Consider the following 26,766-nt stretch of genomic DNA (forward strand, 5'->3'; position numbering starts at 1 on the left):
CCCAGGCGCCCCATCCTGTCGCTTTCTTGAGAGCACAAGACCGCTTCATTCCAAAATACCCCAAATTAGAATTAAAACATCATTTAGTTGTTGCATGGTTCTGAGTCCTTTTTCTTCTTCTTTTTTTTTTTTTTTTTTAGGATTTTATTTATTTATTTGACAGAGAGAGAGCACAAGCAGGCGGAGTGGCAGAAGCAGGCTTCCCGCTGAGCAGGGAGTCCAATGTGGGGCTTGCCCAGGGTCCTGGGATCATGACTTGAGCCAAAGGCAGACGCTTAACCAACTGAGCCACCCAGGCGCCCCTCTGAGTCCTTTTCTTAATCATCTTCCCTTGTCATTGGATATTATAATATTCCTAACAATTCACACTTTCTTAAAGTATATAGAGGAAAAATTCAAACTAAAATGGGTAAGTACTGTAATTCTCCAACTCGAAGCGGCGATGTGAATGCCAGAGGACTACTGCCTTGACTTGCAGGTGCTAAGTTGAGCAAGGGGTGTGGGGATTTCCACTCAGTTTCACAGGAAATGACCTGAAGAGAAAGTTTTACTCGGATTAAGCAGCTCCACTGGCCCTGTGACCCATCTTGGTTCTTAAATTTCATGGGCTCTGCTGACTCACTTCTCTATTTAAGATGTTTATCACCCAGGAAACAACTTACGCCATCAGAATCCATTTCCACTTTGAACGATGCCAAGTTTACAAAGCAACAGGGGAAAAGCTTAATTCCTTATGTGTAAGTTACAACATGAATGCCAGCAAAGCAGAAAAAAGTTTCACCTTTTACAGGAATCCTTTCCTTCTCTGGCATTATTGACCACAGTTCAAAAATGAAGAGGGGACAGTTGACTGAGGGGACTGGGCTCCTCTGTTTGTCTGAGCCTTGGTGGGATTAGCAGGGGTTGTGGAATGGGCTTCAAGTTCAAAGATCAGATCCTTACATTTGCCCAGTTATCCAGTAGAGATTAAGTTCTGGCTATGCTCTTCACACACTAATTTATAAACCAAAATGTCAATTTATTCAGTTTGTATCCATTCACATACATGTGTGCACCCACAGACACAATAAAACTGGTAAAATTCACTGGGCAATATAATTCACTTCCAAGTTAAAAAAAAAAAAATCTATTTAAAAACCAAACCAGGGGCACCTGGGTGGCTTAGTTGGTTAAGCGTCTGCCTTCGGCTCAGGTCATGATCCCGGAGTTCTGGGATGGAGTGCCGTGCTGGACTCCCTGCTCAGCGGGGAGTCTGCTCCTCCCTCTCCCTCTGCCCCTGCCCCTGCCCCCTCCCCACCTCTGCTCGTGCTCTCCTTCACACGGTCTCTATCAAATAAATAAATAAAATCTTTTAAAAATCAAATAATAAAAAATCAATAAAAATCAAACCATTATAGGAAGTTTACTTTTGAGTATCGTATCCTGCTATTGTCTTATGTGCCTCCTCACTGAGCTTATAAGCTCCTGGAGATCAGGAACTGTGTCTTTTTCATCTTTATATTCCCAGGGCCCAGCACCGTGCCTGGTACGTAGTAAACATTTAAATATTTTTAAATGTATGAGTAAATGAATAATAAGGATGTATGAGAAATCTCTTTGCAAAGCGTAAGGTACTACATGAACAAAGAATTACGATTATGAATAAGCATTGTGTCATTAAGCTACAACAGACAAATGTACCCACCTAGGTGCAATGGAAGCATGAAAGCAGACACTGCGAAGCAAGGGAAGATGCACACGTATAAAAGCAAGGTAAACGTTGGGGCACTTGGGTGGCTCAGTGGTTTGAGCGTCCAACTCGGTTTCAGAGTTGATCTTGGGGTGGTGGGATCGAATCTTGGGATTCTCTTCCTTTCCTCTCTCTCTGCCCGCCTCATTCTTTCTCTTTCAAATAAAAATAAATAAATCATTTTTTTAAAAAAGGTAGATTAATGTCATGAAAGTTAATGTTTTAGATAACATTTTAAGAGATATAAAGTATGAGAAATGGGGTTCTAAAGCATTTTAAGTGATCAAAATATAAAAATGAACTGAAGTGAACAGAGAGAAAGGGACCCAACAACTAAAGCTTACTATCTCCGTAGCATGTGTTCACCAACTTAGAAACTCAGGTTCTACACCTAATAAAAAACTGGGCAATGTCTCTAAAGGAGATTGTTTGAAAATTTTTGTTTGTGTTTCTCTTATCTTGGGGGTAGGGATGAGAAAAAACAAAAATATGGGTCAGTCAATGAAAATTTTCCAGAGAATACTGTCAGGCTCATTTTAGCCTAGAAAAAAAAAAGATCATACTGATTGTGTTTAGGTGCCATGTTGAGTATGTTTGGGTTAAAATGTACACTGAGGGGGCGATAATCTGTAGTTGTCAGACCCTGATCTGGCCAAGAAATATTTTGATTTCCTTAACTTACTACTTAAAACAAAGAAGCTAAAAAAAAAAAAATTCTCAAAGTCCCCAGGCCGCTAAGTCATAGGAAGAAATATTCCAATGATAAATAAACCCCTAATTCTGTTATCACAGCCTTAAGGGAGAGGAGCCAGTGATAGTCATAGTTTGTGGGTGGGGAGAAGGTGCCCTAGCCACAAGCCCGGCGGGGCCACCAACACAGTTGAGTCATGGTTCAGGAGGCACATTAACTCAGCGTCAGCCAGCAGTCATATCCATCTGCTTTAGGGGAAGAATATTCAGACCTGAAGCAGGACAATTGATGGCTAATAGAAAGTACCACTTCTTTATTCACAGCATCCTGATTTCCTTTTATGTATATGGTATTAGGGGCACCTGAGAGGCTCAGTCAGACAAGCGTCCAACTCTTGATTTCGGCTCAGGTCATGATCACAGGGTTGTGAGACTGAGCCCCGTCACGCTCTGAGCTGGGCATGGAGCCTGCTTAAGATTCTCTCTCTCCCTCTCTCTCTGCCCCTCTACCCCATTCACACTTCCCCTCTTTAAAAAAAAAAAAAATTTGGTATTAAAAAAACAACAACAACAACTTGGTACTGGTAAAATACTGAGATAGGCCAGGAAAGATTTGGATAAGCTAATCCTGACATCCTTTAGCAACAAAATCCCTTTCTTCCCACTAGAAGGAGCAGTGTTCTTGCTTCTGGTCCAGTCTCCCTCCCCTAAAAGTCGCTCCTCCTCCAACCCAAAAAGAAAAAAACCATACCTGTAACTATTTTTTGTTTTGTTTTGTTTTCTTTGCCTTTAAGTCACACGAATCTCAAACAAGAACAACAACAACAAACAACTGGGCAGAAAGTTTGGGGAAACTAGTCCTTGAGTATAGCCCTGGTGTGATTTGAAGTTAGGGGAGGAAGCAGGGAAAATCTTACTAGGACAGCATATTTTTAAAAAGTCACAAGTGCTCTGTCTTTGATTAGCTGAGACACACAGACAACCAGGCCACAGCAATAAGACAGAGATGGAACGTCGCAGGGCAGAAGCACACAAAGGCACAACTGCTAGGAATTGGAAATGAGGCCCGGACATGTGCTTACCGGTCTGCCCTCCAGATAACACATTTTAAGGGAGAGTTCAACCATCATGCCATTGGACAGAAATCAGAACCACAGGAAATCCCCACGCACTCTGCCTGGTAACAAGCACTAAAAAAAAATCTAAATCTAAATAGGTATCACTCTGTTCAAAGTTGAGAACAGAGAAAAAAAGCCAGCAAGGAGACTACTAGAAAACAAAACGAAACAAAAGGAAACAATAAAATAAGAGAAAGGAAAAAGTATTCCAGAGATTCAGAAGCTTCAAACACACCTGAATAATTTTTTGCTGGAGACAGAAAAAAATTGTAGAAAATGGATGGGCATTTTAAGTGGAATTGAAGAAGATGTGAATGTACAGAAGTAGAAAAACAGAAGAAAAAAGATGAGCAAAATTTTGATAATTGTGGAAGATGGGTGACAGGTACTTGCATATGTTTGTTTTTGTTTTTTTTAAGATTTTACCCATTTCTTTGTCAGAGAGAGAGAGCACAAGCAAGGGGAGAGGCAGGCAGAGGGAGAAGCAGACCCCCAGCTGAGCAGGGAGCCTGAGGCAGAACTCCAGCCCAGGCCCCAGAGATCATGACCTGAGCGGGAGGCAGATGCTTAACAAACTGAGCCACCCAGGCGCCCCTTCTTTGTTTTCTTTTTTGTTCTGTTTTGCTTTGTTTTAAATTTTTATAGCAACAGTTTTTTTTTTTAAGATTTTATTTATTTATTCTACAGAGATAGAGACAGCCAGCAAGAGAGGGAGGAAACACAAGCAGGGGGAGTGGGAGAGGAAGAAGCAGGCTCCCAGTGGAGGAGCCTGATGTGGGGCTCGATCCCATAACGCCGGGATCAAGCCCTGAGCCGAAGGCAGACGCTTAACCGCTGTGCCACCCAGGTGCCCCAGCAACAGTTTTTAAAAGTAAAGATCTATTAGAGATCACAAATTCTGTGAAACTCCAAAACATTACATACATCTGCAAAAATACTAACTTCATTTCAATAAATGAGTTATATGAGTAAGAAAACATAATTTTGAAAAATCCCATTTATAACAGTAAGAAGGAACATAGTGGGAATAATCTAATTTAGGTAATAAAAGCTACTCAGACAAAAATGATAAAACTTATTTAGAGAAATAAAGGAACCCGGAAACACATGGAGACATACGCACGAACAAGACTAAAATGTAGTGAAGAGGACCATGCTTTCCAAGTTCATATACGGATTTTACCCAATACTTGAAGTGGTACTGTGTGAATGCGTACAGGTTAAAATTTCTCTTTCATACACTTCTTTGCCATAACATTTCTTTCAAGCTCTTGAGCCTTATGTACTAACTCTATTTTTAAAATTTTCTGTTTTATGATGTCTTGGCATCTTCGGGGAGCCTTGCTGGCTGGGGGGAGTCTGCCCTTTAGGACCAGCTAATTCCTAAGACAGTGAACAACTTTCTGATGGGCCCCCCTTTCCTATGGAAACCAACCAATCCAAGCCCATGCCCCCAACCACGTCCTGTGTCGAGCTCTCACACACAAAGCCAGGACTTCCCCTGCCCTAAATCAACCGAGGGCCAGACACCAGGCAAGCAGGAATGGCCCTATGCCCCAAAGCCTGTCGGATTTCCTCATACTATCCAATCCTCAACTGTGTGCCCTTCCTGGCCTTTCTGGGCCTTGCCTTTCCTTAGAAAGCAGAATAAGGGCCATGGCCTATATCTTCCCTTGCTCCTTTCTGTCTCCTAACACTGGGGCCTCCCCCTGTGGCCCTGCGTGGCATGGCAGGCCTGTTACTTATAACGCAACTCTTCTTTCAAGGGCATTGACCTCCCCGTAGTTTCACTCAGTCGTTTTTATAACTTAAGAGCTGAGCACACACCATCTCACTTTTCTGCATTCTTTGGCCATGATGTCTAGCTGCTTTGTTTTAATGTCTAGTTTTCGTGTCAGAAGCAGCTGGCAGTGCCAAAAACACTGATGTACAAGGTCACAGTTCTGTGGAGCATCTGCGGATCCCGCACTGGCCGCACCCCGCCTCGGGTCTGCACCTCCTCCCACACACAGGTGCACGTGCTCACTTGCTGATGCAGACGACACAGGCTCGGAAGCCACAAGTCCCTTCCTGATCACTCAGCACGGGCGAGGCACTGTGTTCGGGTCAGGGGTGGGGATACACAGGCAGCTGAGACCTGACCCCCGCCCTTCACAGTGTCACAATCCAGCTGGGTGAATAAAGCATTTCTAACTGTAGTAAGTGTGAACTGAACTTTTGCTTTCGCATCCTTCTGAGGGGTCTCCAAGAGAGCAGTTGCACAGCCATAATGCCGAGACTGAAGTCCCATCTGTAAAAGTGCCTATTTATTTTTCCAGAAGAAGGAAAAAGAGCTATTGAAATGAGAAGCAGGTGCTTTCTGAGAATGAATAAAAGAACCCTGTATAACCAAATTAAATCAAAATGGACTATAAAACTCTCTAGTCAATTAAATAAGTTAGGAAAAGTAAAAAACAAAAAGATGAAAAGACACTGGTGGCAGCTACGTGTGCACACGGTTCTGGAGGCCGGTGGACAAGACAAGAGGTGGAGGGAGCCAGCTGACAGAGACGATGGGGAAGGCAGTTTGGGGCAGGCGATGCGAAAATATGATAACGTTTTTACTTTAGCCTCTGATCGCTCACACACCTTGCAACCCTACACCTCTCACCAGAAGCTTCACTTTCACTACAACTATTAGGGCATCTTTCAATGGGCTGGCCTGGGAGCTTTGCTTTTAGCCGGTTCCTTCTCACACTAAAACTTAAAAACGCTGTGTGGGAAAATGAAACACTGTGTGACTCCCTGTTTCTGTTCTTTCTCCTTGGATTTACTTGTGAACTTACTCATTTTATGGCCCTTTACAGTTTGTATCACAAACTTTCACTTACCTATTGATAAGTGAAAAGGGTTCCTGTACCCCACCAGATTATGAGCCCCTGGGGTGCAGGAACTCTCCTTTTTCTGTGAATATTTACATGTATGTTGAGCAGAACCAGACAGGATATGAAGGACTCCAACTCTGCTTTCTCTTGGGGTCCTCAGCAAACTCATGTTTTCACATTGCCTGCTTTTCTGCCTGCTTCACTGACACTTCCTCCATCGTGTTATTAAGCTTTCTCATCTTTGGTAATCGCGTAAGTACTATGGTATCTAAGTGACGTTTTAATTATTGTAAGTATTATTATAAGTAAAGATGTTGCTATGTCCATAGACTTAAAAGCCATGGGTCTGGCTATTACTCTTGTTCATTTTTCTATAGAGTTGTTTTGATTTCTTACTGATTTGTTTTCTTTTTTTTTTTTTTTAATTTCTTTTTTTTTTTTTTTAAGATTTTATTTATTTATTTGACAGAGATAGAGACAGCCAGCGAGAGAGGGAACACAAGCAGGGGGAGTGGGAGAGGAAGAAGCAGACTCATAGTGGAGGAGCCTGACGTGGGGCTCGATCCCGTAACGCCAGGATCACGCCCTGAGCCGAAGGCAGACGCTTAACCGCTGTGCCACCCAGGCGCCCCTACTGATTTGTTTTCTAAGACAACACTTAGTTAATCTGTAAGCCTCTCCATTAAAATGATGTTTAACCCATTAAAAGGATAGTTTCGGAGTCAGGTGGCTCTATGTTTAATTCCTGGCTCTGGGTATTTGCATCATCTCTAAAACAGGGATGAAAATAACACCTCCTCACTCTTACAGATACACAGAAATGCCATGAGTATTAAGTGAGAAAAGTAGCAGTGTACCTAGTATATAATTATAGGTAACATTTGATGTTTACTATCATTATTAGAAATAAAAACAGTAACAGGGTACCTGGGTGGCTCAGCCAGTTAAGCGGCCGGTCATGATCTCAGGGTCCTGGGATCCAGCCCAACCTCAGGCTCTGCGCTCAGTGGGGAGTCTGCTTGAGATTCTCTCTCTCCCTCTCACTTTGCCCCCACACCAAAATAAATACATTAATCTTTTTAAAAAATAAAAACAGTAACATAGTAATGAAAGATTATGCTGGTACAGCATTTTTAAATGTTCTAAGTATTTTAACATCTTTTATAATCTTCCTAACAATCCTGTAAAGTAGGTAGAATTTTGCTGAAATAATGTCTCACATATTCTCTCTAGACTAGAAGAGTAAATCAAGTTGTAGGTGAGGTTTTTAGGTCAGACAGGAGAGAAGACAAAGCCCAGGTAGGTTAGGTCTAGGAGCTAATTCAAATCACACCTTGTAAGCGATGGAAAAACTCAATGCACAAGGCTAAGCCTGAATGGACAGGGGGTTTGCATAGTGTAGCCCAGGTTTTCTTGAACAATATTATAAGCAATGTGGAAACTCCAAGTCCCCAAAGGTTTCTGCAAATTCCTCGGAGGCATACATTCTCATGGTCACTTCTTCCTCCAGTGAATTGGTACACGGTACAGTTTGTGGATCATCTAGGCATCTAACATGTGCTCTGAAATAAGGATATTGCTTTGATCCCGACAGAAATTTACTCCTGATACAATTTCTAAAATAAAACTCTCAACACTCTTGCTAGACATAGTAGATATTACTGAAAAGCTGTGATAGACAAAAGAACGAGTTACCTTGTGAAAATGCAAAAAAAAAAATCTTCAAATTATACATGGACACCCTTGTCCATTTTTGGGTCAGTCCTCAATCAGGAATTTTTTTTACTGGCTGCTATACTCTCATGGTCCCCCAGATCCCAGCCTCACTCCATCTTGCCACATCTTTTCTCATCTATCCCTCTGATCTCTCCTCTTTCCCAAATTCCTTCCTGAATTAGTTCTAGGAACTTCAAATTCTTATTCTGTTTTGCAGAACAATTTCGTTCCCCTCCATCTCTACCCCCAAACTCGGGCTTACATCTGCACTGACCAATCCATAGCATGCTCAGAGCAAAACAAAATATTCATGTAACTAATGTTTTCAGAAGACTTTTTTGTGTGTTGGCCTCATTCTCTCAGTTGTGGTTACACAACACATTTTTTCCCCTCCATTACATCATCATTTAAAATTTCATAGAGTATCAACCTACTTGTTTCCATGTCCATCCCCAGTGCTCAAATGTTAACTGAGTAAGTGAACGCATATTCTGGAGAACGAGGATGAAGCATCTAGATTACAACACTCTTTGGTCTGAAAACAAAATGTGAGATCCCCAGACTATGTCTACTCACTCCTGAAGACTACCCAGCTAATTTCATCAAAGAATGCAGAGCAGGAAGAGGCCAACCCCAGCAGAATGATAAAACACACACTACGTATGCAGTGTTGTTTTATTTTTTTTTATCTATTTTTCTGATTGGAATAGATGTTCATTACCAAAAACCAAACATCATAAAAATGTATAATGTAATCACTGAAAATAGTACAGCAAACACACACACGATTTTCCAAGCAAAACTGGAATCAAACTATAATAACCACTGCACTGTTTTTAATTAAATGTAGAAATACATCTTAACTTACACATCATAACTTTAAGGTTAAATGATTTTATGATGTTTGTACTTTGGGAGGAAGACTTAAACTACAAATAATATTCTACTAAAATTATTCCTTTAAATCACATTGCTTAAGTGTTAGATTATATCCAGCCACATGACGACTATATCATCTTCACTGAGCTATAGACACTTCTTTAATGAGCTGTGTTAGCCCACAAAACAATCCAAACCATTAAGGCACGGTAAAAGATCTACATGCCTTGTCATTTCTTTGATCTGTTAAATAGATCATATTTGCTGTGATGTAGCTGAAACTAGGATCTGCAATTGAGATGTAAGCCTTTTGTCAAATCCTCCCCTTCTGGGGCTCCTGGGTGGCTCAGTTGATTAAGCCTCTGACTCTCGATTTCAGCTCAGATCATGACCTCAGGGTCCTGGGATCAAGCCCCGAGTGAGGGTCTGTGCTCGGTGCAGAGCCTGCTTGTCCCTCTCCCTCTGTTCCTTCCCCCACTTGCGCTCTCTCTCCCAAATAAATAAATAAAATCTTAAAAAAAAAAAATCCTCCCCTTCGTCATATGCACTGTTGTTTAAGTTGGATGGACACCTAGCTCACTGATTTTAAATCTTTCCTTCCTTCTGTTATAAGGCTATGAACAACATCTAAGGAGGTCTCCGACTGCAAGAAACTAGTTTTGCTATATATAAATTTTTTTTTAAAGATTTTTATTTATTTATTTGACAGAGACAGCCAGCAAGAGAGAACACAAGCAGGGGGAGTGGGAGAGGAAGAAGAAGGCCTCCAGCGGAGGAGTCTGATGTGGGGCTCGATCCCGGAAGGCCAGGATCATGCCCTGAGCTGAAGGCAGATGCTTAACGACTGCGCCACCCAGGTGCCCCATGCTATATATATATTTTTTAAACTGTATGATATCTATTATTATCTAATTTCCACTATAACTCATTCTTTGACCTATGAAGTACTTTAAGGTATCTCCCTTACTTTACAAATACATCATACTGGGGATTGTTTTGGATATCTTTTTCGTTATGAAATTCTGATTTTAATGCATAATGGTCAGAAAAGGTGATTTGGGGGTGCCTGGGTTGCTCAGTTAGTTAAGCGTCCAATTCTTTTTTTTTTTTTTTAAAGATTTTATTTATTTGACAGAGATAGAGACAGCCAGCGAGAGAGGGAACACAAGCAGGGGGAGTGGGAGAGGAAGAAGCAGGCTCACAGCAGAGGAGCCTGATGTGGGGCTCGATCCCATAACGCCGGGATCACGCCCTGAGCCGAAGGCAGACGCTTAACCGCTGTGCCACCCAGGCGCCCCTAAGTGTCCAATTCTTGATATCAGCTCAGGTCTGGATCTTAAAGTCATGAGTTCAAGCCCATGTTGGAGCCTAGTTTAAAAAAAAAAAGAAAAGAAAAGGTGGTCTGTATGATATCCATTCTTTCATATTTACTAAGGCTTTTTTGTAGTCTACACATGGTCATGTGTCTTCTTGAAAAGAATGTGTATTCCCCAATTGTTGGGTTCAAAGTTCTACATGTGTCTATTAAATCAAGCTTATTAATTATATTGTTTAAATCTTCTATGTCATTATTAACTTTTGTCTAATTGATCTATTCATCTCTGTAAGACACTTGAAATCTTCCATGCTTTCTTGTAGAATTCTGTCAATTTTTGTTTTAGAAATTTTGAGGCTGTGATTAGCAGGTACATACACATTCAGGATCGTTAAAACATATTAGTGAATTTTTTATATTTTATCATGTAATGACCCTCTTTAACAATGCTTTTGGAGGGGGCGCCTGGGTGGCTCAGTCAGTTAAGCATCTGCCTTTGGCTCAGGTCATGATCTCAGGGTCCTGGGATCCAGCTCCTGCACTGGGCTCTCTGCTCAGTGGGTGCCTGCTTCCCCTCTCCCTCTGCCTGCCATTCCCCCTGCTTGTGCTCGCTCGCTCTCTCAGATAAACAAATAAAATCTTCAAGAAACAAACAAAAAAACCAATGCTTTTAGCTTTAAAGTCTACCTCAAATGATATAAATATAGATAGACCAGCTTTCTTTTGGTTTGTATTGTACTGTATTTTTCTGTCTCTTTATTTCATCCTTTCTTTATTCTTATATTTTAGGTTTATCTCTTATGCAACAGATAGCTAGATTTTTGTGTTAGCTCATCTAAGAATCTCTCTATTTTAACCAATGAGTTTAACCCAGTTATCCTCCGAGCGATCAGTACTATCTCTGGATTTAATTTCTACTGTCTTATTTGGGACAATTTACCATGCATTTCTTCTTTTTCCCCTCCTATTCTTTAGCTAGTGAATCATCCTTGGGCACCTGGACAATTTCTAAGTAAGATAGAGAATACAAAACATTGGTTACCAATTACAGTTTTAATATACCTTTAACTACTTTTATACATTATAGACTGACTATTGATGAACATGTTTAATAGAATGTCCCTATGCCCTTGGGTGATGTTAGTGCTTTCTGAGGTGCTCTGTACATCAGCTCTTAGTCACCTACCTTCTGGTTTTCTGTCTGTAAGGAAATAGAAACTCATTGCTGTGGTTAAAGATTAATCTAACTTAAGTAACTAATATATGTAACTAACATATATATAATATATATGATCAAAACTATAGTAGATATAGTAGATGCAAAAAAAGAATATATAAATTTGAAAACAAATGGATATGTTTTGTCTGTTTATCAAAGGAATTTCTACAGTTTACTAACGTAGAAAATTCAATAAGATACATGTAGTTGCCTAACATGCTACGATTAATTACATTTTAAAGCTAAAGGCAAAAGCTTTAAATCTATTACCCATTTGTGTATTTGCATATGTGTAACCATATATACATGAAGACATATTAGTATAAAGAATAAGATGGATCTTGCAGTTTTTGTGCCACTGTCACTCTCTTGAATCAGTCTTACCTCACTTCTATTCTTTTTTTTGAAGATTCTATTTATTAGAGAGAGGGAGAGAGCGAGTGAGTGCAAGCATGAGTGGGGGTTTGGGGGGTGGGGGTGGGCAGTGAGGCAGAGGGAGAAGCAGATACCCCACTGAGCAGGAAGCCTGCTACGGGGCTCAATCCCAGGACCCCAGGATCATGACCCAAGCCGAAGGCAGATGCTTAACTGACTGAGCCACCCAGGCGCCCCAACCCTTTAAGTACTTTTTAAATAATAGTTTTTAACTTTTCTGCTTAGACTGAAACTTTCCTCAGTTCTAAGTTTTATGCCAAGGCCTAATGACACTGTAATTTACATTTTTAAAAAATCTCCATAAACTCTCATGTGAAGTTTTATAGAAAGACCCCATGAGGCTGGGCTTGACTCATCCTCTAACAGATTCCACCCATGGTATCTTGTAACTGTTACATTAAAAAAAAAAAAAATGAATCTCATACACATAGTCTGTATGCCCAACATAAAAGCTGTTTTTCTGAAAGGCATATCATCAGAGATTTTGTGCAAGCCCCCCCACCAGCATGATATACGACTAGGACACTAGATTTATTAGAAGAGATACCAATAAAAGTCAGGCTTGGAGCCATACTGCAAGTGACCGTTTCAGGTACTTTTAACCTCACACAAAGTTCTCAAGCTCCAGGCCCACAGCCATGGATACATGCTGCCCAAGGTCATGTAATATCCAGACCCACTGGGGATGGACCTGACACCCATCCATAAAGACTCCAGAGGAACAGACAACTTTCCTAAGTAGATGTCTACTTCCCAAGATTCTGTGGATCGAGAACACCAGGTGTAGTGTCACCTTCTCCAAAAATGTTCTCACTCCTGATCTGACAACTGACTTGTACTTAAACTTCTATCTCATTTTGTTTATACTCTGTGTCTGAAAATTCTGCCAGGATCTGAATTCTTCGTGGGTAGGTTTCTGTTTGATCTGTGCTGACAAGCCCTGTTCAGGGTGTTTCCTGTATGCATGATGGTTTTTTGCTGGAAGTTCACATTCATTAGAACTTTGTGGGAATTTTTGAGGCTTGTGTTGGAGAAACCTTCCTCCAGCGAAAATTTGTTTACTTTCTACCAGGCATCTGGGGCACCATCAATCCAGGCAAAAGTTAAATCAGCAGCATGTAGTCTTTTTAAACATGCAGGTAGTATGAACTCAGGCCACAAACTGGCATAAGAACTGGCCCTTAACTCTCAGAAGAGATGTTCTTTCCTCCAATCAGAACCAAGGTAAGTCAGACAAGTTTCTCCTCTCCCTTGCTTTTGGAGGTAAAATGATTTTTCTAATTCACCCTCCTTTGAGGGTAAAATTCTTCATGGTTCCCGGTTTTAGGGAGTCTCCAATCAAACTCCAACATGAGCCCAGAGCTTTGCTCCTAGCCTCTCTGTTGCCTTCTTCAATCTAGAGCTCTAGGCCACCTGAGATCAGCAAATGACCCCAGGGCAAATGATTTACTTCCTTTTGCATGCAAATTATGTTCTGGCTTGAAAGCATTTCGTTGAGCAAGATGACTCATGTTTCAAAAGGTGCTCTTGGTTTAACATTCTTAGATGCACTGCAGCAAAATAATTTCTAATTTAGTCTGTCATATTGCCAAAAATAGAAATTCTATAAATTCTATCTCTTCCTGGATATCTCATAAATTCAAAGCTTTGGTGACCCATCCGTCCACTGTCATATCTAATTTTCCTCCAAAAATTAATGACCTCTTCCCATCCACCTATTTATGACAAAGTAATTGAACATACACTCCCTCCTCTCTTGATCTGTCACACCCCAGTATCGCTCTTAATGATTCTAAATTCTAAATATCTCTTAAATTTGTTTTCTTCTTCATTCTGGCTACACTGCATTTCATTGTCTTTTCTGCATCACTGAAATAATCTAACATTTCCATGCTTACCTCCCTCAAATGCACACTTTACACAGCTGTCAGCATAACCTATTTAAAATAAACATGGCCATATCATTTGCATAATTAACAATCTTCAGTGACTCCCCATTGCCATCAAGAGTTTCAGTTACTCATCATGGTACAGAAGGTCCTCTACAATCCGTATTCCCCCCCGCCCGTATGCAATCATACCAAATGATGTGCCGCCATCTGCTTCCTTGGCCACCTGTCAGCTCCTTTATCTTTTCAGATACCAGGTCAAGAAAACTTGCAAGCAAATTCTAACTTCGCCTTTTGTTAGATCACTGCGATGTGCTGAACTATTACTGCACTTACCAGTGTACTGCGATACACAGTATATAACGGAGCTGTTGTCCCAATGAAACTATGAGTTCCTTCTAAGAGCAGAGGACTTATCTCTACCCACAGTACCTGTCACAGTGCCAATTACATGAGGTACTTAGTACCTGTCAGATAAAGGAATGTTTTTCATTTCTACAACGCCTTTAAAATTGGGTCTTACTTTCTGCTGCCACTAGAGTGCAGGAGACCCTTTCCTCCTCTATCCTCCTTCACATCCTTCTGCCTCTAGTTTATCAACCTTTCTCATATCTAAATTCTCTCTAAAGTGCAGTTCTAATCAAGCCTCGCTTAGCCTCAGAAACCTATTGTTAGCCCCTGCCTCATTTTCCCTGCTGCCTCAGCAGCTCACAGCAACCCAATGATTTCCCACAGTGATGGCTCAGCACCATCCTAATTACAAAACCAACTGGGACCTGGGAAAGGCAGGTCCCAACCAGCCTCCACTCTTAACTTCTCAGTCACCATCTAATGACGCTTACTAGCATTAGACACCTTTCCAGATGCAACTGTGGTCCGATGGTGCTGGTGATAACTACAGGACCCACATACTACCCAGTTCCTGTCCTCCCCATTTCAACTATATGGAAAACTCCACTTTACAACAGTGGTGTCCTGGGGACAGGGGAGGGGAAAAGAGAAATGACACGAAGGGGGATCATTTTCTTTTTTTTCTTTTTCTTTTTTTTTAAGATTTTATTTATTTATGTGACAGAGAGACAGCCAGTGAGAGAGGGAACACAGCAGGGGAGAGGGAGAGGAAGAAGCAGGCTCCCAGCCGAGGAGCCCGATGTGGGACTCGATCCCAGAACGCCGGGATCACGCCCTGAGCCGAAGGCAGACGCTTAACGACTGCGCCACCCAGGCGCCCCGGGGGATCATTTTCTATAGAGAATTTTAAGCCAATAATAAAATCGACTAAAGGTCAGTCTGCTTTTTATCCTCGTCATGAGCCAGCAATTTTAAACAGTGCCAGTTTTATTACTATCTTACTAGTAATTTTATTATTTATATGTTATTATATTTCTCCCTGCCAAGGCAGACTCACCCACCACCACCACTCTTTGGTGAACCACTGCTATTCAGGCATCACTCCCTTTTGAAACCATTAACCAGGCCAAAACCAAATTAATCACCTCTTTCTGAACACATAATATACATCCGAATCCTCCTACAAAGCCATAAGCACATTAAGGGGAGCTTATCTTTAACCCCTAGTACAGACATTCATGAACACACTTACCCTCCTAGCCAGCTCCCCTTCAACAGTTTGCCTCAGCTGCCCAGTAAGGTCTTCAGTGAGGGAAACACTCCAAGTCCCAGTTCCTCTATGTTGCTAGGAGAAACAAATCAGCATGCCTTACACTCACCCCTCAGACCAAACTAACTGCATACAGAATGTAATTTAAATTCCAAAGGCTGGCATTTACAAAACATCATAATCTGGACTTCATTCTAATTCCTACTACAGTTGACCCTTAAACAATGTGGGGGTTAGGGGGGACCAACACCTCACACATCAAAAATCTGTGACTCTCCAAAAACTGAACTACTAATAGCCTACTAGTGATGGAAGGCCTTACTGATAACATACAGTAACATACACTTTTTATGTTATATGATTTATATATTATATTCTTTTTTTTTTAAAGATTTTATTTATTTATTTGACAGAGATAGAGACAGCCAGTGAGAGAGGGAACACAAGCAGGGGGAGTGGGAGAGGAAGAAGCAGGCTTCCAGTGGAGGAGCCTGACGTGGGGCTCGATCCCAGAACACCGGGATCACGCCCTGAGCTGAAGGCAGACGCTTAACGACTGAGCCACCCAGGCGCCCCTATATATTATATTCTGATAATAAAGTAAGCTAGAGAAAAATACTAAGAAAATCACAAAGAAAAAAATACATTTAGAGTACTGTATTTATAAAAAAAAAAAAAAACAACAAAAAAACCCCACATATAAGTGGACCAGAGCAACAGTGTTGTTCAAGGGTCAAATGTATTTAATCTTTATACTCTTCTCATACCAAACTACTCATACTCAGTATATTTTTGCCTATTATATGTAAGTCTTTTTTGTATTACAGTACTTTGTAATTTACCTAACTGCTAAGCCCTAGAAAGAAATAGTCCTGTTTTATTGGAGTATATGCAACAGACACCAAGTTCTACTGAATAAAACTAGGGACAGTTAATACATAAAAGAGTAGAATACATTTTTATTATATAGAATTTTATTTAAAAAAAAACCTTTATTTTCATAGAATACGTTATCACATTAGAGATTCCTACAGTGGGAAAATATCAATTTATTACTTACAGTTTTATATTTTAGGACAAGTAAAATAAACACATTTGAGGATTAAGTCTCAGTTTAGAACCTACAATACTTTGATACATCTATAAGGGGACCTCTTCCCTACATGGAACTTCTCTATTCTCAGAAACTCTTCAGGCTCCTCTTCCCAGGATTTAGAAATTAATAATGTAAAATATCAGTATTTCCTAATTTTAAAGTTTCCCTAGGACATGTAAGCATCAGTAACTGGTATCGACTGAACAGAGAGGGAAATTTTCAAAAATTAAACACTAATTTTCTGCGAAGTCTTTACTTATGAATTAACAGGCTTTCCCTTTCTCCATCATTCCCAGGACAAATATAGAAATTTGATCAGGTATTGATAGTAATAAAGCTGAATTCCCTTTAAGAATTTGATAAGCTAACAGGCAAAAGCTCATACATAATGGTTAGTTATGAGTCTTGCAGAAGCTGGGAGACAACCCCATAAACTCACTAGAACAAGGAACCCAGTCTCCAAATTTCTTGAATATAATTCCTCTCAAACCTTTTCCTCAAAGACTAAATTCTAAAAATAACCAGGTGATTAGAAGAGGTTTGTCTCACCAGTGGACTCATCTGTTATCTCCTCCTTATTGTGAGCTGAATGGCATGACAGAGCAGAGGCAAAGAGGTGTACAATCAATTCTCAAGGTATTAAGTCAAAAAGGTCAGAGCTTCCACAGCATGGCAACAGCTTTGCAGATGCCCACATCATGATAGTTGAAGTAACAAAGCCCAGCAAAGGTTAAAGCCGACAGTGCCAAAACGCCTGCCTTGGTAGCTTTCTGCAAAGCATCCCCTCGAACATAGTCAGTAACCACTTGTCCAAGGCCCCTAAAAAAAAAATACAGTACAAAAGAAAAATCACAAGTCAGAAGGCTATATGGCTAACCTGACTGCAAAAAAAAGAATTACCAGGTTCAAAATACAACTCATGGTAACAGGAATCATAAACCAAAATGAAGGAACCAAGAGTTTCCTAATAATATAATAAAGACATCTCTATTCTTTAGATTCAATTTTCCAGAATTATTTCTATCAAAGACAGTAGTTAATTACCACTCTATTTACAAAATCTTGGGGGTTGAGGGTCTTTTTCTTTAACTAAAACAAACGCTCAAGGGGTACACCTGGCTGGCTCAGTCAGTCAATGGAGCATGTGACTCTTGAGCTCAGGGTCATGAGTTTGAGCCCCCAACTGGGTGAAGAAATCACTGAAAAAATAAATAAACTTTAAAACAAATGCTCTACAGAGTTTTTCGTTAATTAAAAAAAAAAATATGAAGCAGGTATTATGTACCAGAACCTGTTAAAGATGTTGAAAGAACAGCAAATAAGACAGCATCCCTGCCCTATGGAAGAGATTCTAGTGAAGGAAAAAAGAAACTAAATATGTGCTATGAGGAAGTATTTTAGAAAGGATGACCTGAAAGAGAAGAACATTCCAAACCAAGGTGACAATGACCTTGGCATCTTTGAGGAACAGCAAAAAGATCAGCGTGGCTGCAGAACGTGGACATCATAAGGGAAGGGCAGATCACACGGGGCCTTGATGGTCCCAAGATTGAATTTCAGGAGCACCTGGCTGGTTTAGTCGGTAGAGTGCGTGACTCTTGATCCCAGGATTTTAAGTTTGAGTCCCAACTGGATGTAGGTATTACTTAAAAATAAAAGTCTTTAAAAAATTTTTTTTTAATTTCATTTGAAATGTAATGGGAAACCATAGATATTTTTAAGTAGGCAGTAATCTAAGTAAGTAGTGACCTAATTTTATTTTTAGTAACAGCTTTATTGAGATGTAATTCACACGCCAGAGAATTAACCCCTTTTTTTTTAAAGTAATCTCTACACCCAATATGGGGCTCAAATTCACAACCCTGAGATCAACAAGAGTCGCACGCTCCTCCGACTGAGCCACCCAGATGCCCCCAAAATTAACCCTCTGGAAATGTATACTAAAGTGGCTTTCAGTATTTTTATGAAGTGTGCAACATCATCACTATTTAATTCCAGAACATTTCATCACTCCAAAAAGAAACACCATATCCATTAGCCCAAACTAGTTTTCTCTCTATGGACTTGCCTGCTCTGTGTATTTTATAGAAATCATACAATATGTGGCCTTTTTTGTCAAGTTTCTTTCATTTCACATCTTCAAAGTTCACCCATGTTGTGGCATGTATCAGTACTTCATCCTTTTGTGTGGCCAAACATTATTCCTTTGTAAGAATATATTGTATTTTCTTTAGCTATTCATCAACTGATTGACATTTGGATTATTTCTACTTTTTGGTTATTATAACTATTCAGCAGCAGACAGACATCTGGATTGTTTTCACTTTTTGGCTATTACAAATAACACTATGAATATTACTATACAAGTTCTCGTGTGAGGACGTATGTGTTCAATTTTGAGGGGTATACACCTAAAAGTGGAATCATGAGTCATATGGTAACTCTAACTTTTTGTTAGAACTGCTAAACTGTTTTCCAAAGTGGCTATGACGTCTTACATTCCCAGCAGAGACATAACAAGGACTCCAACTTCTTGACATCCTTGAAACACATGTTATGTGACAGCCATCCTAGTGAGTGTGAAGCGGTATCTCATTGTGGTTTTAATCTGCTTTTTTGTTTTTTAGGGAGGGAGGGAAAGACTCTTATGCAGGCTCCATGCCCAGCTCAGAGCCCGACTCAGGGCTCGACCCCACAACTCCAAGATCATGACCTGAGCCGAAATCAAGAGTCAGACACTCAACTGAATGAGCTATCCTGGCACCCACTGATTTGCATTTCTGTAATAACAAAGGATGTTGAGCATTTTTTCACGTGCTTATAAGCCATTTGTGTATCTTCTTCAGATAAATGTAATTTTGCTTTTAAAAAAGGTCACTCTGGCTATAGTATGGCAAATGGACAGTGCAGGCAGGCAGAAGGGGGGGGCAAAAACAGAAACAGAAAACCACTTAGGAGGCAAATAAAGTGCCTTGGCAAGACTACTGGCGTAACCTAGGCTGGTGACAGTGGAGATGGTGTGAAGTGACAATTGAGGCAGGCTATGTTTTGAGGACAGAACTAACAGAAAGCTGATGAACTGGATGTGGGATAAGACAAAAAGAAATATCTAGAATAACTCCTAGGATTTTTGGCTTGAGCAACTAGATTTAACTGAGTTAGGGAAGAATAGGAAAGAAGGCGGCTTTGAGGAAAAATTAAGAAAGATATGAGGGAAAAGAGTGATTTCGGGCAATGTTAAATTTGAGATGACTATTAGACATCCAAGTGGATTATGTTAGTTAGACACCTGGAAATACAGGTCTGTAGATCAGGAAAAGAGGTCAGATCTGAGCTCACCTCAGGAAATTAAGAGAAATTAAGAAAACAAGACTGAGCCCGGGATTCAGAGCTTTATTATTCAGAGGTCAGACACGGGGAGGAGCAGGCATCAGAGACTGAGAAGGTACAGCTGGTGAGGCGGAGGAAAACATGGTGGGCATAGCATCTAGGAAGCCAAAGGGAAATCATTTAAGGAGGGAATGGTCAATTAAGTTGAATGCTGCTGAGAGTTCAAGTAACAGGAGGATGGAAAACAGACAGCTACATTTGGAAAAATGAAGGTTTTGGGGGGACTTTGGTAAGAATGACTTCAGTTATGTGGTTGGGATGAAAGCCCAATTAATGTGGGTTAAAAGAGATTGGATGCTGAGGAATTAGTGCACAATTACAGAAAACTCTTTCAAATCATCGTGTGTGTGTGAGAGAGAGAGAGAAAAGGAAGGGAGAATTAGTAAGGAAACTGGTGGAGTATAAAATAAATGAAAAAGAATAAAAAATATATTACTTTAGAATTATCTCTTATTCTGACTTTTCGTTGATTTAGATGGATCTCCTGGTAAAAACTACATATTAGAGAAATCTCACTGTACTTGTGATCTAATATTTCATATGCAACTGGAATCTTTACTTTGAAAGGTCTATCTGGTTAAAGGGTAATTCCCCAACGAACCCTAGAAAAGGAGGTAAGCAAAATCCCCTTTAATACCAGCTACAAAATCATTCTGACAAGTCACTTAACCTCCCTGGGGTTTAGTTTCCACATCTGTAAAATAAGAGGGTTGGTTAAGATATTCCCATGTCCTTTCAGCTCTAGCAATACAAAAATGCTTCCCTTGCCCACAATATATTGTCCTTACAAAACAACATAAAATGAACAGCTCAAAGAACCCAACTGTTATTTACAAACTTTTCAGAAGGTTCATTAACTTAAAATATCTAATAAACTACACTAGATAAAATAAATACAAACTGGAAATTCGTTCATTCAACAAATATTTACTTAGCGCTATGTGTCAGGTATTGCTCTAGGCACTAAAGATAAAGAGCAAACAAGAAGTCAAAAATCTCTTTCTTTGTTTAAAAAGGGCAAGACAACTATAGTGTCTAAGGACAAGTGGGTGATAAAACTGTGATGAAATGTAAAGAAGTGATTACTATGAAAATCAGAATAATGGTTGGGTGGGTGGATGTCGAACAGTTACGACTGAAGTAGAACACAAGGAAGAAGCTTCTGTAGTTCTATTTCTTGACCTGTTACCCTTGTAATAATTTATTAAGCCATGGATTTGTTTCTTTTGATTCTGTGTATCTGTGCTTTCATTCTAAAGAGGGGAGACAAGGAGTATAGAGAATAATAAATAGATGATACAGTATATTAGAAGGTAATAAGCACTACTGAGAAAAATAAAATAGAGGAGAGAAATAAGGAATCTTGGGAAGGACACTGCAATTGTAAATAAGTGGTTACAGAAGGCTTTACTGAGAAGGTGACAAGCCAAGTGTGTAACTAGAAAAAGAGAGTGTTGGGCAGAAGCAAGACTAAAAGTAAAGTCCTGAGACCTGGGGTGTCCCTGGCTTGTCTAAGAATTATCAAAGCCAGTGAGAATGAGGAAGAGAGTAGTTGGAGATGAGGGAAGAAACAGGGCTAGATTATGTTGGGTGTGTAGGCCACCATAAGAATTCTGACTTTTAGTATGAAAGAGGTTAAGAGACTGCAAAATATTTTGAGGAGAATGTTTGACCTGACTTAAGATTTTAACAGGATTGGGGCTGCTGTGTTGGGAACAGACAGGAGTACCCGTTAGGACACTACTGCTTCAATCAAAGATGATGACCGGGTTTGGGGCCTGAACAGTCAGAAGAATGCAAATGCCATTAATTCAGATGTGCAAGAGTGCCAGAGGAAGAGATTTGGGGGAGATCAAGAAGTCAGTTTTATAACATGCTATATTCAAAATGCCTATTAGCTATGGAAGTGAAGACACTGAATAGGTAGGTGGACACATAAATCTGGGCATATAAATATTTTATGTACGTTTTAAAGTTATCTACAGTTCTGAGTATCTCAACCAACTTCTCCCTCATATGCAGTAATGAGACAAGCTCACAGCTAATAAACGACGCAGACGATGGAACACTGAGGGACTGCTGTACTTGCCAGTGACTGTGGAGAGTGAGAGCTGCAGCCAGGGAGTAGTCCATCGCAGAGCCAGGGTTCAAATAAGCAGCTGGAATTAGGCCCAGGAGCAAAACACTGACAACCCTCTCACCAGTCCAGTGGAGAGATGCAGCCTTAGAGCCAGCTACAGAAAGGAGGAACCAGATTCGTAAGAGCTGAAAGGGGGAAACACACATCTCTCATATTCAGTATTTGCCACAAAATAACCCAGCTGACAGAATGGCAAACGGCATGCATATAAGACTTAGCTCTGAGCATACAAGAGAGTAAGATAAAGAAGGTACTTGAGAAAGATGCTATCTCCCTTCTTTGAAGTTCTTTAACACAAGGTGTCTTCGTGCGTACACAGATTGATTAGAAGACTGACCCGCTTTGCCGACAGGCAAAAAGATGAACAAAGTACCTCTGGAGAATTACCAATCTTGAACTGTAGTGTAATGGACAGATACCTTATGAATACAAGTTAATACCACCGGAGGAATTCCTTTACAACACTACTCTTTTATTTACACCTTCTAATCTTTAGAATTAGAAGTAAGGTAATAATAAAAATACTTTCAAAACAAAATTAAACCAGCCAATTCAAAAAAGTTCTGATACGAATTTTTAGGATCATGGTCCTTCTTCTGTCCCATTACTTATAAATAGCCCAAAACAAATATGGAACATGAGAACTTTTAAATAAGTGAAAAACAAAACAGGCTTTAAACAGTTCTTCAGGAGCCTCTATCTTTTTTTGGTTATAGACCCCTTTGGGAATCTAATGGAAGAATGGAGATAGTCTCCAGAAAAATGCACAAGGACACACACAGTAAAGACTATGTTTACAACTTCGGGGGCTTTTCTTCAGTCCATATGCTCCAAATTAAAACAACTCTGCTAAATTTAACTGAACTTAGCAAAGGAATGGAGAAACAAAACCTTTTCAAAGATAAAATAATTCTAAAAGGCAGAAAAACTATACTTGCCTAATTTCTCATTACTCAGATGCAACTATATGTAAGTTGTTGACTTAAGCGTCAAGAGGAGTCTTTATCTCTGCAAAATACAGATCTTTCCAGACTTTAAAACTGGAAATTAAGAGTTAACTCATTATTCACCTACAGATTTTCTATAATATTCACCCCAAAAAATGCCATGTGATTTTAATATTGACCTAAATAAAAATAAGCAAGTAGATTACAGCTATAAATATGTATGACTTTTTAAACTGTCTACTATTCTAAATTATTTGTATCTGGCTCCTCTCCATCAGCTAAATAAATAAGACTGACTATATTGTACAGACTGTTCCTAAGAGCTATTTTCTTTTAGAAAAAAACTGAAATTTAAGTAGACTTAGATGAGAAGGTTCTCTAGGAGTATAAATGGCATCATTCAACCATGCTGGCATTGTCTGTCTGAAGGTGCAGGCTAGGTAGGTCCTCATTTGACAGAGTTGGACATTAAGAGTTCTGTTCCACAGACAGCAAGTCCTGACCAAGGCATGAAAATTTGCCCAAATGAAGAGGGCCAGAGCCCAAAAAACAGGAGCAATGAAGAAAAACATACAATAGTGGTTGGGTGACAGGTGAATGTGCTGTGTTCTACACCATCCTGGGTCAGGCTGGTCCTGGAGAAATGCCGAGACCTGAGCAGGTCTGACCACCGGGATTCGGAGAAACAGAGCTGAGGAAAGAGACATTAAGGAGGTCATAAACACTTCTCCTTTAACAGGCCTGACAGACTTTTCTAAATACCCATAAGCAAGCTACTGAAGCCCACACAGGGGATAACATCTCATCTGCAAAATGAGGACAGTATCTATTTCCCTGAGTTGCTATGAGCTCACACTAAAGTAGCCCCTCAAAGACCAAAAAATCAATGAACCACCTAGGTAAAGGGCTGCACGCCTACTTATTTTAAAAAGTAAATTATAGCTCCTTCCTCTTTCCATGTATTCATCTATTCATCCAACAAACATTCACTACAGGTAAGAGTATGCTCTAGACTGCAGCAAGAGACAAAAGCCTTTGTCCTCAAGGAATTTAGTCTAGTTTGGGAAGCACATCTATTACCATCCTCCTTCTCGAGATCAGTCTCTCCACATGTACTTTTTTTAAGTAATCTCTACACCGAATGTGGGGCTTGAACTCAAAACCCCGAATCAAGAGTCTCATACTCTACTGACTGAGCCATCCAGGTGCCCCTCTCCACTTGTACTCTCTTTTGGGGGTGGTGGGGGGCAGAGGGAGCAAAAGAGAAAGAATCTGCAGGAGGCTCCACACCCAGCATGAGCCCAACATGGGGTTCAATCTCATAACCCTGAGATCACGACCGAAGCCAAAATCAAGAGTCGGACACTTAAACGACTGAGCCACCCAGGCACCCCTCCACTTGTACTCTTGAACCCATCCTTTTCTGCCCCCTTTTGGATCCTGTCTCTTGGTTAAAAAATAAACAGACCTAAGCTCACCCAACTCCACCACTTACTAGCTGTGAGGTGATAAGCAATTAAGTTAAACAGGCTCTCTAAGCCTCAATGTCCTCATCTGTAGAGTGAAAACAGTAGCACTTACTTCATTAATACTCTGCTGAAAATTAAAATACTCAATGTGCTCAGCATAATTCCCATAATGTCTTAAATACTCAATAAAAAGTAATTTCTCTCCTGTGTCTTTCACCTCTCCTTCCTTCCTGTTGGCCATTTCCCCGATTGATATAATATATGTGACCCTTCCCTTCACCCTGTGTCCTCTAATGCCACGCACTCTTCCCCTGCTCCCTTTCTTCTCTTTCCGACTATGCTTCCTTAAACACTTTAGTGTTGTCTAAATCACCTCCACTTCCTCACTTCCCTATCATTCTTCAACTCTGAAACTTATTTTATCCCCACTACGACTGCTCTGTTAAGTTGCCAATGGTCTCTGTGTGGTCACATCCAACAAATACTGTTCAGTCTTCATCTTATTGGGCCTTTCCTCTCTTCTTTACTGATGAACTCTCTTCTAGTCCCCCCTTTGATCCTCTGACATCCTGTATCAGTCTCCTGCTGCATTCACTCTTAAATGTTTTCCCAACATTCTATCATCTGCCCATTGCTCTCTTCATGTCCTAAGCCCACCCTTGGCCATTTTGTCCATTCAGCTTATACTCCCTACAAGCTGATGACACCCAATTCTATATCTGCAGCTCTGCTATCTCTCCAGTGTTTCAGAAGTTTAAATGCCTGCTGGGCCTCTCCCCTGAGATACCCTACATGATCCTTAAACCCACCATGCCAAAAACTAAAATCATCCTTCAACTCACTTTCTCAACCAAACTTGTCTTCCATTTGCATATTCCCCACTTTAACGACATCCCAGCCACTCTTTAACTCAAAAATCTGTAAGTCATATAAAACTCCCCCCCACACCTCTAAATTGATGTATCTCCATAACATTTCTTGAGACAATCTGCTCTTTCTTGTACCACTTTCCAAGTTAGGACCTCACAATCCTTGTCTGCACTTCTACAACAATGTCCTATCTCATCTCCCTTGTGTATTAGCCGGTCCCATCTCCTGTGACCGCCGTCTACCACAGTGTTACCCAAGTGGCCAATCTAAACTGCAACTCTATGTCAAATCTTTCAATGGTCCTGTTCACAACAGGTAAATGCATACTCCTTATCAAGACAAGTTCCTCCCTGCTTTGATTCCAGTTCACCTTTCCAGATTCAGCTCTCATTCCTCACCTTGAACTTCACGCTCTAATCATATCTAGTTTATTGTCTCTCCTACCTCACAGTTCCTATACCTTCATCATCACTTTTGCTCATCCCAGTAGTTCCAACTGTAATGCCCTTCCCCCTGTGGCCTTTCTTATCCTCGAGACCCACATACCTCCTTCAGAAACTAAGGGTAATTCTTCCAAAACACAGAGCTAAATATGTTCTTCCTCTGGACTGGCATAACAATTTATATGCAGCACAAGAGTTTTTGCTTTATGTTTAATTATGTTCACATGTGTTTTCCCTATTAAAAAAACTCTTCAAGGGCACGAACTATGTTTTATACACATCTGTATCCCATTCCTACTATGGTGCCTGGTATAAAACAAATGTCCAGTGCATATCGAACTGATTTCCAGAACCCCCTCTCCACCAACACCAGGGTAAATGGGCAAGGCCCGGCACTGGGGCTTAGAGCCTAACCCCACACTTTTCCGATGCGGTGTGGGCGCATTCTAAGGACAGTGAATGGGAGGGGGCGAAAAAAGAACTCTTAGGAACAGCCTCAGCAGAACGGTTAACTTCCAAGAGCTCTCTTTCAGATTGCCCCAACGCCGTGTCAGCCCGGAGGAGGGGAGATACGCGCTCGGGAGGACATCTGGGCGCGTAGACAACGGTAGTTATCGCTGTGGTGCAGACCGGAGCCAGATCGGCCAACCGGACGGAGGAGGGATTCCCCGCTTAAGAGGCCTCACCATCCCGCAGACAAATAAATCCTTGCCGCACTACCTTCCCCGGCTGGAGGTTGCGCTAAGAACCTCCCGCTGCCAGGACCCCTCACCTCGGCCTCCTTGCGCACCGCACAGGGCACTCAGCCTCCAGAGACTCGCCATCTCTCTCCTGAAGGCTCAAGGTCACCCAGCAACCCGGAAGCAGTCACTCGACAACCCCCCACCCCCGCCAACGACTCAGGAAAACAGGGAGCAGGAAAAGGCCTGGTAAACC

General features: G+C 40.7%; 2 protein-coding genes across 4 annotated transcripts in view; both read right to left on the reverse strand.

Moving 5' to 3' along the window:
• Positions 1-15,551, reverse strand: part of BCO2 (beta-carotene oxygenase 2) — a 106,150-nt gene extending 90,599 nt beyond the window's left edge. The window contains exon 1 of the mRNA XM_045797778.2: positions 15,458-15,551. The gene's annotated coding sequence lies outside the window, so the exon portion shown is untranslated. The remainder of the gene's footprint in view (positions 1-15,457) is intronic.
• Positions 109-26,758, reverse strand: SDHD (succinate dehydrogenase complex subunit D). Of its 3 annotated transcripts, XR_015727015.1 has the most exons (5): positions 26,603-26,758; positions 23,623-23,739; positions 22,051-22,195; positions 15,458-17,390; positions 109-10,364 (listed from the first exon to the last, which is right to left on the reverse strand). XR_015727015.1 is itself a non-coding variant. In XM_045797780.2 (4 exons), exons 1-4 carry the CDS (start codon positions 26,652-26,654, stop codon positions 17,225-17,227), a joined length of 480 nt encoding a protein of 159 aa, XP_045653736.1. In that variant the 5' UTR covers positions 26,655-26,758; the 3' UTR covers positions 109-17,224. The 3 variants fall into 3 exon arrangements, 2 of the variants coding, with proteins under 2 accessions (XP_045653736.1, XP_045653737.1); XM_045797780.2 differs by having other exon boundaries at positions 109-17,390; XM_045797781.2 differs by lacking the exon at positions 22,051-22,195 and having other exon boundaries at positions 109-17,390.
• Positions 26,759-26,766: the final 8 nt, after the last annotated feature.

This window comes from Ursus americanus, chromosome 16 (assembly GCF_024610735.1).
Source record: "Ursus americanus isolate L20-20 chromosome 16, mUrsAme1.1.p, whole genome shotgun sequence".
Classification (NCBI taxonomy): domain Eukaryota; kingdom Metazoa; phylum Chordata; class Mammalia; order Carnivora; family Ursidae; genus Ursus; species Ursus americanus.

Excerpts from the sequence above, each read along its gene's own strand:
- SDHD (XM_045797780.2), bottom strand. The coding sequence starts at position 26,654 with ATGGCGAGTCTCTGGAGGCTGAGTGCCCTGTGCGGTGCGCAAGGAGGC. Across the intron at positions 22,196-23,622 it reads CCTGTCACCCAACCACTATT|CTGGCTCTAAGGCTGCATCT; the intron begins GTATGTTTTTCT and ends TCCTTTCTGTAG. Across the intron at positions 17,391-22,050 it reads CTCACTCTCCACAGTCACTG|GGGCCTTGGACAAGTGGTTA; the intron begins GCAAGTACAGCA and ends TTTTTTTTTTAG.